At 47.2% G+C, this 18536-nt stretch overlaps 1 protein-coding gene across 2 annotated transcripts in view; it reads left to right on the forward strand.

The window, feature by feature from the left end:
- Positions 1–18536, forward strand: part of LOC119174080 (formylglycine-generating enzyme) — a 184317-nt gene that overhangs the window by 155571 nt on the left and 10210 nt on the right. For both annotated transcript variants that reach the window (XM_037424873.2, XM_075896248.1), the window contains exons 7-8: positions 580–693; positions 18406–18465. In XM_037424873.2, coding sequence (XP_037280770.1) covers positions 580–693; positions 18406–18465 — 174 coding nt within the window. The remainder of the gene's footprint in view (positions 1–579; positions 694–18405; positions 18466–18536) is intronic.

An 18536-nucleotide genomic window follows, 5' to 3' on the forward strand; every position in this document is an offset into this window, starting at 1 on the left:
CACGAAAGTGACACATTTCAGTGATCCTTTCGAAAAAAAAAGACTATTTTGATGCTCTCCCGAGACCAGAGTTGTCACATATGCTTGCTGCCATGTTTAGATTGCATTGATACCCCCAAGAAACGCAATAGCAGGTTGGAAGCCGAGCATTCCTTGCGTGCGCTAGCCTTCGCAACGGCAGGCGGCAAGTTGGCTCGAAGCGCCTCCTCGAGATTAGGGGTATAAGTATAAAACAGCTCCCCGTGCACAGGCCGTAAAGAAAGCGAGAGTGTGCCTCTAGACCGGCCATGGCTATCTCCCTCTGCTTAACTTCCAGTGCTTTCGTCGAACGAGAGAAGAGAGAACGCGATTGCAGCTTGCGATGAATCTTTGTAACTCTGCTTGTACTGCACAGATTCTTACAATTATTATGGCATTGAAATCATGAGGCATTAAGCTTTTTTAGTGATATGGTTACTTGAATAGGTGTTTCAGGGCCCCTTTAAGTGTCTTTACCCGATATTTCCTTTGTTTCCATAACGTCTCTGTATCTTCAGCAACAACAACAAAAAAAGTGGACTGAGACAATGGTTTCTGCAGGTGACAGCTTTCCCAGCAACCAAGTTCGGCCTTAAGAACATCATAGGCAACGTATGGGAGTGGACTAGCGACTGGTGGAACACTCGTCATATGAGCGAACCGCAGGATAACCCGGTAAGACACTGCAGCCTATACCCTTCGAGTCATTCTAGTGGACATCCTCTGTGCATGAAATAAGAGGTTATTTTTGTTCACGTGCAGTTACAGAAAGAAAAAGAGATTGGCGTGGCACCTAACAAATATTTTTAAGACTGGACATACCGGAGTCCTGGTAACTCCTTGTTTAAGAGGGTAGTCTGGTCTTTGGGACCAAAAAGTAACAAAAAAACTCATTTTTTAAAATTGACATATTTGGTTTTTGCAAGTATTTTTTTATCTCTGTAGAAATTTTCACACACCAAGAAGTGATAATTTTTTTGTAATGTAATTCTAACTGTACAGATTCTTGGTGCTGTTAACATGCAGAACCTGCAAAAAAATGGGGAACCGACTTCGAGGCTTCTTTATAGAGTGAAATGTCGGGAGAACAAACCCCACATTAACGAACTTTTTCAGATCATTGAATCTTTGAAAAAATCCCAAGCTGACTGCTTATAGTTTTAATGTAAAATTATTTCACTAGTACTACGTACATCGGAATACCGAACTTTTCAGAATAACGAGCGTTAATTTAGTTCCGTGTCATATTAACAATGGCTCAGTACTGTGAATTTATGTTCTGAAATTCGTCGCGACCACCGGAGCGGTACGCAAACAGACGACAAAGGGAACGGATGCCTTGCTTCTCGAAAGACGCGCGACGGTGTGGAGGAAAAAAAAAAAAAACGAGAGGGCAACTTTCTTTTCTTTCTTTTTGTTGAAACGTTGCCGCTGCAGGATTACAAGCAAGCGCAGAGGTGAAGGCAACACGAGAGGGCAGGGTCAGCGAGGCAGAGTGGGAGTTGCGAAGTAGGAAGCATGGGCGCGGAAAACCTGAGACAGCGAGAGAACAAAAAATGAAACGTGAGGAACTTTCTTTTTTAGCACTTTTTTTTCTTTTTTTTCAACTAGCGCATCTAGTTGTCAACTAGATGCGCTAGTTGACAACTAGCGCACCTAGTTGTCAACCAGCCCAAGACCCCGAAAACATTTCACGGAGCTGCTTTTGAAGATGCCGACGACTGGCTCGAGCATTTCGACCGGGTCGCTGTCATCAACGATTGGACCCCAGAGCGTAAGCTTCGCTATGTGTACTATTTTCTCGAGGACTCCGCGTAAAACGTGGTTTGAGAACCATGAAGCAACGCTTACGTCATGGGATGAGTTTCGCCGGCAGTTCCTCAAGGCCTTTGCCTGAGAGGACAGGAAAGAGACAGTGGAGCGTGCTATAGAGGCAAGGGTTCAAGGCCCTAACGAAAGGGTGACGACTTACATAGAGGACATTGATCGGCTTTTCAGGCGTGCGGAGCCCTCTATGACTGAATCCAAGAAAGTCCGCCACTTAATGCGTGGTGTTAAAGAAGAGATTTTTGCCGGCCTGATCCGAAACCCGCCTGCGACACTTGCGGAGTTCCATGAGGAAGCCACTGCCATGGAGAGGGCCCTTCAACAGCGTGCCAGGCAGTATTACCGGGGTGTCAATCCAAGTGAGGTCACTTCTGTCAGTCTCGGCAATGACATCAGCGCGTTGCGAGAGCTCATCAGAGCTCTCATTAAGGAGGAGCTACAAAAGATGCAGGTGACTGCATCACCTGTAGAGCAACTCTCCGTTGCGAAGATGGTACGCGCCGAATTACGGCAAGCCCTTCACGCTCCCCCAGAGTCCGAGGCGCCACAACAGAGGCAATGTGTCGAAATGAGTTACGATGAAGCAGTGCGACGTCCTCCATCGTGCAGTTCAGCCAGCGCGTTTTACCCCAATGAGCGACGCGCTCAACAAATGGAAGTAGGCTTCTATCCTCGCAGCCCGCCGTTGATCACCGAAGCACGACCGAGGAAGAGTGACATCTGGTGTACACCCGACCGCCGGCCCCTTTGTTTTCACTGCGGTGAAGCCGGACACGTCTACCGAACATGTCCATACCGCCGTGTGAGTCTCCCTGGATTTTCGCCTAATGCCCCTCGTCCACGATCTGGCGAGCGACCACTGGAAATAGAGAGTTTCATCTCGAATCGTCCCACTATCGAACATCGGTCGCATGAGCCCTGCTCGTCGTCGCCTGCTCGTTACAGGTCACCGAGTCCAGCCTATTCACGCGGCGCTCCGAGACGCCGTTCACCCAGCCCTGCAAGTTGGGAAAACTGAGTTCAGCAACCTCCGGAGGTGAGGCCGCTGAGGCTGACTTTACGGAAGATCCTCCACTACGACGACAGCGACGGCAGCAAAAAGTTGTACAGACGCAGTCAAGCGTGGTACGAAGAGTGGTGACATCAAACATTGTGGTAACCGTGGACGACGAAGAAGTAATGGCACAAAAGCAGGGCGTTTACTTTCGTGACCGAAGGCAAAAAGCACGAACACCACAGCACGCGCCCACAGAGTACTTCGTTATCCTCCGCAAAGGCTGGCCACTATAGTTGCCAGCCTACTTTGCGTCAAGATGTTGGAACTTCTGCTACGAATTTAGGAGCACCTTTATGAGGATTGCAAAACATGGGCACGCATAATTATTGCTTTTTGAACAAGCTGTGTGTTTTCAGTTTTCTCATTTTTCTCAAAAAAGTAAATTTACGACTGTTTAATTTTGAGGCCTCACTATCTCTGCAGCTAGGGCATCTACAACAATAATTCATTTTACAATGGAAACTGGTATGTGTGTAGAGTGCAAGTATGGGAGTAGAATTTGAAGCACAAGCTTTTTTAATTAATTACTCATCAAAATTGTAATACAATTGCAGCTGCTTTTGAAAATGAATGGTTCATTTTGCTGTAAAATAACCAAGAAAGGCCATAAAACAAGAAAACTCTTGCATACTTTCAATCTATAGTCATTAGTCTATGTTGGTATGTCTTAAAGATCTCTTTTAATTAAGCACTTTTTTCCATGGCAGCCTTAAACAAAAGGGAGTGAACATAAGTTATCTCAGGAATAAGATGAGTTACAGGAAAAATAAATAAATATTTGAGATCAGCAGAAGAAACTGTATAATTCTGTGCAGTTTGATCAAGATCACTCAAGAAATAAACAAAAAGATGTCTAAGACCAGTTTGCCCTCTTCAAGATGAAGTCAACGATGACCTTCTATTTCATGTCCCCTCAGTGCAGATTGCATCTATTGTCAAAGCTGAGTAAGCAAGGTTCAGTGCATCAGCGATAGTTGAGCTCCTTGAAGTAGGAATTCGTGATGTACAGCAGTACCTTACTTTATCCCGCTTGTGCTCATGCACTGTTCTAGTGGTAAATGTGCACACCTGAAACCTTAAATGTGTAACCATTTCTCAGCCATAACACTGTGTGTCCGTCGATTTTTCTGAAACATAACTCTAATCACCATCTGTATATTAATGTTCTACAAGACAGCAGCACTGCTGTGGTCTCGACGATGTTTATTTTGTTGTCGCATAAAAAAACATTCGAAGGAAGGCCCTCACAGTGATGATGGTTATATACAAGCAAGGAAAATGAAAGACAAATGCTGTGAATAATAGCGCGATGGCATTAAAGAGCTCGTTTTGCAGAAATTTGGACATCAGCATTGTGAGCGAAAAATTATCATCTTTGTGGGACCGAAAAATGTACAAAGATGCAAATAAAAACAGTAATAAAAAATTCTGGGTCCAAATGGGGATCAAACTCTGGTCGTTTGCAAGGCAAGCAGATGTTCTACCACACAGCAACGCCTCTGCTTGAGAATACAGTGAAAATAACTTGCTTTGCTTGGAGATGCAGTAAAAATAACTTTCATCCTTCACAAACACACCCCTCTTGTATACATGCTCCACATTACAACATGAAATGTTGCCTTCATAATGCGCTGTACAAGCATACATTACCATCGGGTGTCAGAACATGAGATTATCATGACTTCGTAGTTTGAAGCCAATCACCCACTACAAAAGGCACACACACTACTGCACCCTTAGGGCCATGTAGTACGGTAAGTGCATAGCAAGTTCAAAAATATTTCGCTCACTAAGTGTTCGAAGTACGGATTATAGAAACAGAATGTTGCTATCGCGTTCATCTCTTGATGGCAAAGCTGAAGGGTCTTCCACTTTTTTGTGTTTACACTAATTTCCCCCTCGCACGCAAATGGCCAACCTGGCCACTGTTTATAGCAGTGCTGTACGTCGCACAAATGGTTTTAAGCATGTCACGTGAACAACGTCCATGCTATGGGAACGGTCATTGGTAGACATGACAGCAAGAGTTACCTGATAGTTCACAGGAGACATCTGCTCGACAATGGGGTTGCGGCCAATAAAACACGACTGTAACTTATCAGTCAGGCCAGGAACTCGTGTTGGGGTACTTCGTGTTGGGTTCGTGTATACTTCGTCGCCAGTATCGAACTGAACAATGCGGTGAACGCCACAGTAGCGAGTCTTCTGCTCTTGTTGACTTTCATCTGTATAAAGGCGAGCACGGTGGCGACAAGCAATGATGCGAGAGATTAGGTTCACCCTCAATGACACCGATGAGTCTACAGCAACGTCGAAAAAGTAAACGTCGAGCGGAGATGTCGGTTGACGGCCGTAGACGAGATAGAATGGGGCTAGTCTAGCCGTAGATGAAGTGGGTCGCTTTAGGCGCTGGCAGAGTGAGCATGACGCAACATATCATTCTACGCAGGTGGTATGTCCTGGCCAATCGAAAGGACTGCGAATGCATTCATCATTTTTGTGAAGAGCGACATGTCTAGTCTTGGGGTCATCGTGAAATGCCTCTAAAATCTGTGCTCCTCGTGAGCGACGAGAACCCAGTGCTGTTGTTCAGGGTGGGAGACAAAACTGCAGAGGATTGAGTTTACAATCTTGAAGTTCTGTAGCTGTCGATGGGTGCGGGCATTAGGAGGACGAGCCGCGCCGTGAAGGCAATGTAATATGGAGTCGCAGTACGTGTCGGTGTGTTGGTGAGACGCAAAGGTCTCATTGCGGAAGGAAGGAAGCACATTTCGGCAAAGAAGAAATGAACTGACAAAGACGCATTGATGGGGTCGCTCACGGATCACAACAGTCCAGGTGTATTTGTCAAAGAAGTTGATAGACAACAGCTAAGATCATCTGCATCATTGTGTTCTTTCCCCCATTTGTATGCAACGTCGAAGTTGTATTCTTGAAGACGGTGTATCCAGCAGCCGAGACATCCAGACAAATTCTTTAGCGTCAAAAATCAGCTCAAAGCGTGGTGGTCAGTCGCAACGGTAAAGTGGCGACCGTGAAGGTAAGGTCAAAATTTCTGAATAGCCCAGACAAGAGTGAGACACTCCTGCTCATTGATGGTATTATTTTTCTCGGCTACTGTGAGGGTACGACTTGCATATGTGATCACGCATTCACCATAACACTCTTGTCGTGGCAAAAAAAGCAAAGCGCCGAGTCCATGCTCGTTGGCATCAGTACGGAGGAGAGTGGGTGTGGTGTCATCAAAATAGCATGACAGGGTCAGACGTGAGGGCACGTTTCGAGGTGTCAAAAGCCATTTGGCACTGATCCGACCATAACTCTAACTTTCCTGAAAAAAGGAGTTGGTGAAGTGGTGAAGAAATAGTGCCAAAGTCTCGTATAAAGTGCCAGAAGTACGAGGCAAGGCCAGGAAAGCTATGGAGCCCTTTGGAGCGGTGAGACGTCAGGAAACGAGGAACAGCGGTAATTTTATAGGGATTGGGCGGAATGCCATCATTGCTGATAAGATGTCTCAATGCTTCAATACTTTTGCTTGCAATGTGGCAATTTTTGGTATTCAGCTAGAGACCAGCATTTGTGAGACACGTCAAAAGTTCTTCGAGGTGCTGCAAGTGTTGTTTGAATGTTGAAGAAAATATGACTATATCGTCAAGGTAACATAAGCATGTCTTTCACTTAAGGCCCCGCAGTACAGTGTCCATCATGCGTTCAAAGGTTGCTGGCGCATTGGAGACACTGAAAGGCATGATGTTAAATTCGTAAAGTTCGTCGGCTGTGGTTAAGGCAGTTTTTTTTCTTGGCATTTTCTTGCATCGAAATTCACCGCTGACCACAGCGCAGGTCAAGGCAGGAAAAATATTCTGCTCCTTGTAAGGAATCCAAGGCATCGTCAATGCAAGGTAAGGGATTGACATACGTCTTTTCTGGTTAGTTTATTCAATGCTCTGTAGTCATCGCAGAATCCTCGCAGAAGCTATGATTTTATAGCTTGGTGGCACAAGCTCTTGGTTTTTTATTTCGGGCCGCAGCCACGTTTCGGTGATTGTGATGACATGAAGATCATAGTTTGCCAGGGTGTATTCCATTTCGGGATGTATATCATGCTCCTGCAGATGCAGGCTCCACCTAGCTAGTCCTCCTGAATTGTCCTTGATGTTCGCTAGCCAAAACAACAAATGGTGATCACTGATTGCTCGAAACGGTCTCCCATACAAGTACGGGCGGAAGTTATTGATGGCCCATATGATAGCGAGCCATTTTTTTTCCGTCGCGGAGTAATTAGACTCGGCCTCAGATAGCATGCAGGTTCCGTATGCGATAAATTTTTCTTGCCCATTTTGCCACTTAATAAGGATGGCGCTGACCCCAACGCTACTCACGTTGGTGTGGATGTCTGTGTCAACATCCTCATCGAAATTTGCAAGTATAGGGCGAGACTGTAAACGGTGTCGCAACTCTGCGAAAGTTTCTACTTGGTCTTCCCGCCACACAAATGGTAAACTTTCTTTTGTTAGCCAGGTCAACGGTTCAGCGATCTTGGCGAAGTTTTTGCCGAAGCAATTAATGAGCACAGAGTCCCAGGAATCATCTCATGGCTTTTTCCAAATATTCGAGGAATTGTACAATAGGCACGTACAGTTCAAGGAAACGCTGAAGTGCATCGTGACTCTCTACCCACCTTGTTTGGCAAAAGGAGAGAACTGATTTTCTATTTTCTTGTGTTAAATCTTCTACTTTGTCTCGCAGTTGGTTCGTCCTCTGTGGCGAAGCTCTCACAAACATACAGGTTGAGGATATAGTTCCCAAACAGTTGCGGATGCTGGGGAGTTTCCATGCGTGAAGCAGACCAAGGTTCAACGAGTGGGCGCTACAATGCACGTACAACGCTTTGGGCGCTGTTTGACGAATGAAGGCTTGAACACCGTTAAGGTGGCCGCTCATTGATGCCGCGCCGTCGTATCCTTGCCCGCAAAGTAGGTTCAGGTCAAAGCCATGACCTCTAAGGCTGTTCAGGATTGTGCTCGCCAGCGCCTTGCCAGTGAGATCGTACACGGGAACGAAATCTACAAAATCTTCTTTAAGAATGGGCACTCCCGACGTGTCGTGTCCAACGTACCTTACACATAGGGAAATGTGGGCGGTGCGAGATATATCAGTGGCCTCATCAGCTAGAACTGAAAAACACGAACCTGAGTTGACGTTTTCCACTATCTTTCTTTGTATGATTTTACCACAGAGGGTGATCAACTCATTTTGAATTTTTGGGTTCGTGTACAGCGCATTCGCCGGAGATGTTTCCATATGAGCTCTCAAGGGGGCGTCTCCACATTTTGCTCTCATCCGAAGCAGTGCGTGATAATTTCCATAATTTTTGAATGGCAGCACTTCAGACATATTTATCGGACCAGAGTCATCTGTGCCGCGAAGCGGTACTTCTTGCCTGCCACAGAAAAGGATTGTTTCTATTATTGGCAGCAAGTTCTTGCGGTTTTCTTCCGCCTGCTTTTTAAGGCGGTGGTCAAGTTGTGTTAAGATGTCATGCTGTGAGCGGGACCGGACTGCTAAAAAGTTCTCCGATAGCGTTGTTGACACGGCGTGATAACTGCTGGATGCGTGGCTCTTAAAGGCGTCCATGGCTTTCTTGTAATTGGTGAACTCCTTAGTTACAAAACAACCCAAGCGCTGGTGCTCCTTTTTTCCTGCACACTCGCTTGCGAAGACTACGCAATATTTGCATAATGCTCCTTGAAGCTTCTCTGAATAAACAAGCCATGGGTAACGTTCTACCCAGTGAGGTTGGAACTTCAGATTCCTTTTCCCTGTGGCTGGATAATCATACTTAGCCGGAGGGGTCCACGGATTGAGCAGCAGCTTCTCCATCGTCTCTGGATCATTTACATTATTGCTTTTCGAGACAAACAGTCCCAAGTCTAAAATATTCGCACTCGTCGCACAGAGGGGAGGCGAACCAGAATGTGTAGGTGCCATGCCACTTACCTTCCTTGGGCATTGCCCAGTGGTAAAGGTGTCACTTTGCCCAGCGTTGACTGTAGAACAAATATCATTTGGAGTTGCATTGCGGCCACCATCATTTCCTGGTGACGCATGGGTGTCCTGCTTGTGTTCGTTCTCAGGTGATTCATATAAACCGGTGCATTCTCCTGAGTCGGTACAGAAGTTCGGACGTGCTCGGCTTTCCACCAGTGCTGAGGAGGGCGAAGTTTTATCCTTCGAAGGAGGCGGTTCTTCTCCGTCCGCTTCAACGGTTCGAACTTTCTTGAAGTACTAAGACGCAAGACTCCTTTGCTTCGTTGTTGCAGAGTGTCTTTTCATTTTGCTGCCGCAATCCAGTGCACGCACACAGAAGTGGCCAGTGGCTCCAAAAAGATGTTTGCGACTGCTTCGACTGCCTGGCGTGAACGGCGTGCGATGTTTTCTTCCTCTCTTATCGACTTTACAGTGGCTAGAATGTAGAAGTGTGATGAACGCGCCGGCTCCCGCGTGGCGCATGTGTTTTCTGAACGCGGCGACAGCTGGTGTGCATGCAGGCCCATTATTGTACTCCAGCTGCAGCAAACTGGGTTAACGCTACTTAAAGACCTTTTCACAGAAGACTCCATGGGCACTGCATACTCCCCTTAATATACGTGAACCCCAAAGAATGCACTGCCGAGACATTTGCACTCCCGTGGTACAGACCAGAAAGGAGGTGTTGCTCCGTTCCTGTGAAAAAGTCATCTTTTCACAGGCAGCTCCCTGGGCGCCTGCATAATTCTCTCCGGGCTGCGCTAATTAAATAGCCGTGACCCCCCAAAAATGCACTTTGTAGGCTGTGACGTCGGCCTCTGTACTCCCGCGCGCAGCCCAGCTTGGCGGCGTTTTTTTTCTCTTATGAAAGTTGACCGTTGGTGCCGGATTGTGTGCCGGCTGTATCCTCGCTTTGTACGCTTTGTAGGAAGGCGCATATACCTTCTGTGTACAGAAGAGGTAGATTTCCTTGCGTGTGGTTTAGGTTGTTCGAAGTTGCTCGGATATGCCAGTCTTTCAGTAGATGTCATCTTCGATAATTCGTTTCGGTGGCGAGGACTACAGTTTGAGAAAAGTTTGCCCTGCAGCCTGCGTCCTCGGAATGCGCCGCTGAGTTTTTCCGCTTAGGGGTTTCGTTCCCTGGCAAATTTGCGAACGTCGTGTTGGTCTTGCCATTGCTGTCGAACTGTTTACCTTCACAGGAGTAGACGCGCTTTTCATAGGAACCCAAAGCCGACACGTGCGGTCCGCAGAGACGGATAACTTCTCCAGCGACAATGCACAAGGAATGCATCTGGAATCAATAAAGGAGCTGCTACGGTGTGAAAGATGAAAAAAAAAAAAAAAGACTCGAAGGAACGCGAGGGCAAAGTGCAAAGCTGTACAAATAGGGCAGGTGCGCGTGCGGGGGAGGGAGCGTTGAGGTGTTCTGGTAAAAGGGTAGGTTTGAAGAAAGGAAGAAGAGGAAAGCAATGCCAGGAAAGTTGCAGTGTAACTTTGGCAGCTGGTGGTCGCTGTGAAGGCATGTAAATATTTTAGTATCACCCGAAAAGTTAAAGCATCAAAAAAATTTCAGGGAGGGGGGAGGGTCAGAACCCCCCCCCCCCTAGTTACGGGCCTGTATCCATCAATGCATGACTGCCGTTGTCTGGTCGGATTAGTGTTGGAGGGTCTTCCGTCTTCCAAGTACCTAATAGCGACCTTGCCTCTATAGGTCGCTGGCTCTAGTTTTCCCGGCGCGAGCTAGGTGAACGACGTCTCGGGAGATCTGATGATGGATGAGGACTCGGCGACCAATAGCGCATTGGTGCTGAGGACCGTGACTCCCGTTTCTGAGTATCCTGTAGTGTATGGCGCGAAGACAGAAACTCTTCGATCTCATAAGGGCACTCACCGTTTCTGGGACAGGGTATGTTGACCGGGAAGCCTCGCAGTCCCACTCGACGATACTGGCAAGCCCAATAAAGGTGACCTGCCTCTCCGCAGCGGTAACACAGGGGCCGTCCGTCTGCAGTGCGCCATACATCAATCTTACGTGGTCGTGTTTCCGGCACTGGTGGTGGCGTACTTGGGGAAAATGTCCGGTGCATGATGGCGCTCACTGCTGTACGGTTCTTGCATCCTAAGTCCTGTCGTACAACTTGTGCGTACGATAACTGAGGCTGAGGTTCTGGTTGTGTGTGCAGCAGTACCTGGGGCTGCAGCTGAAGAATTGCTAACCGCACTTCTTCATGTACAACGTCTGCAAGTGAGGGCATCGCTATAGCGCCTTGAGTCTGTTGCATCTTCTGCAACTCCTCCCGGACGACACCCCTCACCACCTCCCTCAAGAGATAGATGTTGCTCGTGAGGCTTGCTGACGATGTGCTAACTGATGAAACACCTACGTCCCTGTTGTACTGACGCACGCGCTGCTGCAGTGTCTTCTCTATCATAGTTGCCTCAGATCTGAATTCAGCCACAGAGCGGGGCAGATTACACACCAGGCCTGCAAGAAGTTCCTCTTTTACTCCACGCATGAGGTGTCGCAACTTCTTCTCCTCAGTCATATTTGGGTCAGCTCGGCCAAAAACTCGGGACATCTCTGCAATGTACATGGCGACGCTCTCGTTGTTTCTTTGATTTCTCGTCTGTAAAGCAGCCTTTGCTCTTTTTCTGTGGTCTGTGTTTGAGTAGGTAGCAAGGAGCTCCCTCTGAAATCGTCCCATGACAGTAAGGACGCTTTGCGGTTCTCAAACCATGTAAGCGCGGAATGTCACAGTGCTACATAGAGATAACGCTGTTTCGTGGCTTCATCCCAACCACTCAGCCTCGCGATGCGTTCGGAACCCTTGAGCCAGCCCTCAGCATCTTCGGAGATGTCGCCATGGAAGGCCTCTGGTGTCCAGGGTGGATCCATCACGACGTGAAATGGAAATGTCATCGCTGAGGCGGCCAATGTACTCGCTTCTTGATTTACAGTCTCCACTGGTCTTGACGAATCGAAGAGAGGGCCAAACTCTGGTTACTTACCACGCAGGCGGTAGCTTGCGGTTGGTGGACAGGTGTTAATTCGACTGGCTCTAATCTCTGGGGATCTGGGGTAAGCTCCCTAGCTTGAGGTGGGCTTGGAATCATTACCCGGCACCTCCTCCAGTTTGTAGCCAACAAATACAGCACCTTCAGTTAAAACAACTGTTTATTTAGAGCAAACCTGTGCCCGTTAACTCAAGTTACTCAACTTGCGAAAGAGGTCTAGGCTCACTCGTCCAAACTTCGTCGACGTCCTCTTCAAAGCTGCCAGTCTTCTTCAGCACGTGGTATGGTGACACGCGCAGTTTAGCGTTTAAGTGTGCCCTTTGCTTGCTTGCTGTGTGGCAGAATATACAAAACAGGAACCGGCCTGTGAGTACAGAAGGTGCCAGACAACTTGTGGCAATATATATATATATATATATATTTATATATATATATTATGAAGTCTTGGTAATCTTGGCTGCGTCAGCCTTTATTGAGGAAATACCTCGCAAAACGAACGAGCAGAGCCAGTATACAGACGATGACAATGATGATGACCCTGAGTGGCAATGAGGACAAAGAGACAAGCTGATGATGGTGATTGTGATCATGCAGGGATGATGACGATCTAAGTAACAAATTCCCACACTAATTCCCCTCACTTGGAAGCGGACACCCTGGCCGCCGTAAGTCAAAGTGACGAGGAACGTCGCGTGAAAGGTTTCATGCGACAAATGTGGACAATCTCTGTGCTGCGGTAGCGGCGGTCTGTTGGGGCGACGAGTGGTGTGACACGATAATTAACTGGCGAAGTCTGTTCTAAAACAATGTATGGCCCAATGAAGCGTGGTTGGAATTTGTGACAAAGACCAGAAGTGCGAATAGGTGTCAAAAGCAGCACCTCGTCACCAGGTTGGAAAGACACAACGCAGTCGGATTCATCATAGATGATTTTTCGCTCGTGCTGCCTGGCTTCAGTATTGATGCGAGCCTGATGGCGAGACTGGGCCAAGCGGGAAATGTATTCTTCGCTAGAAGACTGACATGAATTCCCATGGCTGTTAAAGAAGGAGACTTCGAGAAAGGTAGTCGTGGTGCGTCCGTACACGAGGTAAAACGGTGAGTAGCAAGTTGTTCGCTGAACGGCGGTGTTGTAAGCGAATGTCAGGAATGGTAAAAGAGTATCCCAGTTTTTGTGGTCGGGTTGGACGTTAACGGCTATCATGTCAGCAAGGGTTCGGTGAAATCTCTGTAAGACCATTTGTCGGAGGGTGGTAGCTTGAAGCTGTCTTGTGAGTAGTTCCAGAAGCGCGCAGTACTTCATTTACCATTTGTGACAGGAACGCTCTTCCGCGGTCACTAAGCAGTACACGAGGAGCCCCATGACGCAGTATTATTGCGTGAAGAATAAAGTCTGCAACTCCCACAACTGAGCCTGTAATAACAGAGAAGTCTCAGCGTAGCGTGTCAGGTGGTCCACAACGGTCACTATCCATCGTTTGCCAGCAGATGTGACGGGGAGAGGCCCTTAAAGGTCAACACCTACAACCTCGAACGGCATTGAAGGGCATGGAAGTGGCTGTAGAGGTCCAGCAGGTGCAGACGTGGGGAGTTTACGACGCTGGCATGGGTAGCAGGAGCCGACATACCGTGCTACACTAGAAGAAAGGCCAGGTCAGTAATAACGACATCAAATGCGGTCAAGAATTTTTTTAAAACCAAGATGACCAGCAGTCAAGTCATCGTGGAAGGCTTCGAGCACCTGAAGTTGAATAGAACGTGGCAGTACAGGAACCCAGCGCTGACCGTCAGGGTGATAGACGTGGCGGTAGAGAACCCCATTGTCCAGCTTAAAGTGCAGGAGTTGTTGACGGAGTCGCGCATTGGGTGGATGAGAAACTCCCGAAAGGTGGTCCATCATGCGTCTGCAGTATGAATCGGACCGCTGGTGGGAGATAAATGTTGGCTCGTCGTCCGAAGAGGGTTGCCTTATTGATGTGAGCGTATGAACTTTGGTATATGTGGCGGTTGAGTTCTCACCAACGCTGATATGGATAGTTGGAAGCGGGCAACAAGATAAAGCGTCGGCGTCTTGATGTTTTCTGCCTGACTTGTAAGTTATGTCAAAGTCGTACTCCTGCAAGCGTAGTATCCACCGACCCAAGCGTCCGGACAAGTTCTTCAGTGTAGAAAGCCAGCATAAGGCATGGTGGTCCGTAACGATTGTGAAGTGACGGCCGTGAAGATAGGGACGGAACTTCTGGACCGACCAAACCACAGCCAAACACTCTTGCTCAGTTATAGTGTAGTTCTTTTCGGCAGGGGTGAGTACGCGACTGGCATATGCAACAACTTTCTCTAGGGAAGACTTGTCGCGTTGTAGAAGAACGGCTCCTATACCAAGGCCGCTAGCGACAGTATGGAGGATAGTCGGTGCGGCTTCGTCAAAGTGGCAGAGCAGAAGTTCAGACGTGAGGGCCTGCTTCAACAGCTCGAATGCCGTTTGACATTCTTGAGACCACAGAAAGGGGACGTTGGAAGCAAGTAGTTGGTGTAATGAAGCAGCAATAGAAGCGAAGTTCTGGATAAACCGGCGAAAATAGGAGGCAAGGCCAAGGAAACTGCGAAGCTCCTTTGGTTTTTCGGGACGCGGAAAGTGAAGGACGGCAGAAATCTTGTCAGGGTCGGGCCGGATGCCACCTTTGCTAACGACGTGTCCTAAGACCTTGATAGATTTGCTAGCGAAAGAGCATTTCTTGGTGTTTATTTGAAGCCCGGCGATGGCAAGGCACGTCAAAACTTGATCCAATCATTCTAGGTGCTCAGAAAACGTTGACGAAAAGATAATAATGTCGTCCAGGTAGCAAAGACAACTTTTCCATTTTAGGCCGCGCAGCACGGTATCTATCATGCGCTCAAAAGTCGCGGGTGCGTTGGAGAGCCTGAAAGGCATCACGTTGAATTCATATAGCCTGTCGAGGGTTGCGAATGCCGTTTTCTCCTTATCGTCTTCATGCATGGGGATCTGCCAGTATCCAGAACGCAAGTCGATGCTTGAAAAGAATTCCGCGCCTTGTAGGGAATCAACGGCGTCGTCAATGCGTGGCATAGGGTACACGTCCTTGCGTGTGATCTTATTGAGCGCCCGGTAGTCCACGCAAAACCGCACAAAGCCATCCTTTTTATAGACCAAAGCAATAGGAGACGACCAAGGGCTAGATGAGGGACGGATGGCTTCCCGTTTAAGCATGTCCGCAATGTCTTCTTCTATAATTTTTCTTTCAGTTAGAGACACGCGATAGGGTCGGCGGTGTACGATAGATGTCCCAACAGTTTGAATTCGATGTGCTGTAGTATTAGTGCGGCCCAGCTTAGACGAGCAAATATCGAAAGAATTTGCATGTTTCTGTAACAATGCGAGCAGCTGCTGCCTCTGAATATGTCAATTCGCTGCTGATAGCGGTGGTAAAGGCGGAGGAAGAAACATGCTCACCGAGGTAAGGTTCTTTGGATGCGATGGCCTGAAGTGGCGTGACAAATACAGGTTTGAAGTCAGCAACACAGGCCACAGTAGTGCCCTGTGGCAGTAAGATATTTTCCGGTGTAGAGTTGACAGCGGTGACAAGTGCCGAGCCATTGCAAAAATGAACGACTCCGGACAGAAGAACTACACCTTTGCGAACGCAAAGTGGTGACGATGAGACCAATACATCCCCGTGATATATGTCGTTGGATGTAATGCTGACAATTTGCTCTTGTAGTGGCGGCAGTTCGATGTCTTTCGCAGCGACCAGACGAAGTGGCTTCTAATTGTCGTCGTCAAGCATGTAGTCGGTGTCAGCGAGGTGAACGATGCGTTGTCCACAACAAATCGCTGCGGAAGCAGATGATAGAAAATCCCACCTAAAAAGGCACGTAACGCAGTTTGGCGGCCTTGTCCCACCTATTAGCGGCACTTATGCGGTCGTAGTCATCAAGCCAGTCTTCTACGTCTTCTCCCCGAAGACCAGCGAAGAGCGGGGGTTCCCGCTGATGTCCGTGTATGTAAGTAGGAGGGGCAGCTTGCGGCGGTGCGTGGTTGATGACATCAGTGCCGGTAGGCTCGGTCTTGGACATGCTGCCTGACGGTGGGCGCAAACGGCGGCCTGAACGAAGCTCCAGGGGGTATATCGGGCTGCGGGAGGTCAGAGGACCGAAAATCCACCTTCGACACGTATGAAGTCTTGGGAATTTTGGCTGCGTCAGCGTTTATTTGAGGAAAAACCTTGCAAAACGAACGGGAAGAGCCAGTACACAGACGATGACGATGATGATGACCCAGAGTGGCAATGAGGACAAAGAGACAAGCTGATGATGGTGATTGTGATCATGCAGGGATGATGATGATGTAACAAATGCCCACACTATATATATATATATGTATATATATATATGTATATATAAACACATATATATCCCCGCAGCGCTGGTCAAGTGGCTAAAGTACTCGGCTGCTGGCCCGCAGGTCGCGGGTTCGAATTCTGGCTGCAGCGGCTGCATTTCCGAAGGAGGCGGAAATGTTTCAGGCCCGTGTTCTCAGATTTGGGTGCTCGTTAAAGAACCCCAGGTAGTCAAAATTCCGGAGCACTCCACTACGGCGTCTCTCATAATCATATGGTGGTTTTGGGACACGTTAAACCCCACATATCAATCAATCAAGTATATATATATATAAAGAAAAGAGAGAGCGACAGAGATGTGACACAACATAATTTTATTTCCAATGGTTTCGACTGGTGGACCAGTTTTTGCCAGGGTTTGTGGACAAGTTATAAAGTGTCACTTGTTTGCATACCCTGTCGAAGACCAGTCCACCAGTCTAAACTGTTGGAAACAACTTTAAGGCAGCCGCTAAGTTGGCTCTCTTCTCTGCCCCAGTGCGTTTAACCCATTAATATATATATATATATATATATATATATATATATATATATATATATATATATATACCAAAGAAGTACACAAAGCAATTTATCTGACGTATCGGCTGCCGCCATGAAAACTCACATGAAAGGCGATATATAGGCAAAGATAAAACGCCTGTCACTTGCTTAGGTAAGGAACAAATACTTTTCGTGAAGAACAGAAAGGAGATCGTAGCTTTTTGTTCTTCTCGGAATGTACCTGTTCTCTACCTTTTTAGGGACCTGTACAGAAATTTTATACTGCTGACGCTTTTAAGCACCCACCACTTTTTTTCTCCTCACTCTGCTTCATGAGCAAACAACGAGGAGGGAGCTGAACAGGTGAGAAGTAAAAATTAACTGTGCCATCGACTATCTACATATTTTTTCACCCAGTATCTCTTATTTCATTTGTTTGTACCACAAGAAATACATGTTTTGCGAATGTTCATGTATCTGCACATTAACCTCTGGCTACTCCTTTTCTTTTTTTTTTTACATGAAGGTGTTTTATGTCGGGGTCCACCACAACTCTGCTGACATATTTCTGTCACAAATATGACGTACAAAATATACACTAACAGATTACAAAGAAAAAAAAATTAGAAGGCAAGCATCGGTCATGCGCAATCAAACCAGCGATCTCTCGTTCTGCAACGTGCGGTGCTAGCCACTACGCCGTCAAGTGTACGCTGTTGGGATGCAGATGGCAAGTCATTTTAAATGACTTGCCAAAGGGTGTATATGTATGATATATATACATTATATACACCGTTTTACAGTCCTCAGAGCTTTGAAACCTTAGTGCGTTTTTATTATCAGTAGCAAGATGGCGCAACAATCTCGCATTGGGTAGCGTTGGGCTCGCTCTAAAGATTTTCGCCTCCACGAAGCACTGCTTCCACGAAGCGTGGTCTCTTATGCAGGTGATGAGCTCGCCTAATGAAGGGATGTATTTTATGTCCAGATTACCTGTTCACGTTAAAATAAAGAACTAATGGCGGCGTGCCGCAATTCTTGCAAGGCGGCGTTGTCATTCTTGGGACTTCGTTGGCGGAGTGAGCAGCATGAGCAAGAAGGGGTGACGGCGGCACACAGCTCTATCACCATAGTTGTACAGAGGTGTACCATCTAATTTGGTCGATTCAGTGTTGCCATCTCTTACCCGAGCATGTGTGTGCCATTAGTTTCATAGACAGCACATATTGACATGAAGTAATATGCCCTATACAGTTCTCGATGTTTTATTTACATTGAAACTTTAGAGGATTACTACTCGATTAAAAACCCAGCATATGTCTAACAATTGTCAATCTGCAACTAAAATATGTGTTGTCAATATGGCGCCGTTTTATACTATATCTTGCCTGAGACCTATAGTAGTGGCACAACTCTAGTGAAATAAGCATAACGATGCTAAGACATAATCACTAATCATTTCTTATCCTCTCTTGCAGAGAAATATCAATCAAAATGACTGAAGTGAAAAGTAGGATGTGACATTCAACTGTACCTGTTTCTCATCTCTCGCAGAAAGGACCATCAAGTGGCACTGACAAAGTCAAGAAAGGCGGCTCCTTCATGTGCCACAAGGCAAGCTGCTTTCATTCAGTACCACACACACACACACACACACACACACACACACACACACACACACACAC

The sequence above is a fragment of the Rhipicephalus microplus genome, chromosome 5 (assembly GCF_043290135.1).
Source record: "Rhipicephalus microplus isolate Deutch F79 chromosome 5, USDA_Rmic, whole genome shotgun sequence".
Classification (NCBI taxonomy): Eukaryota; Metazoa; Arthropoda; class Arachnida; order Ixodida; family Ixodidae; genus Rhipicephalus; species Rhipicephalus microplus.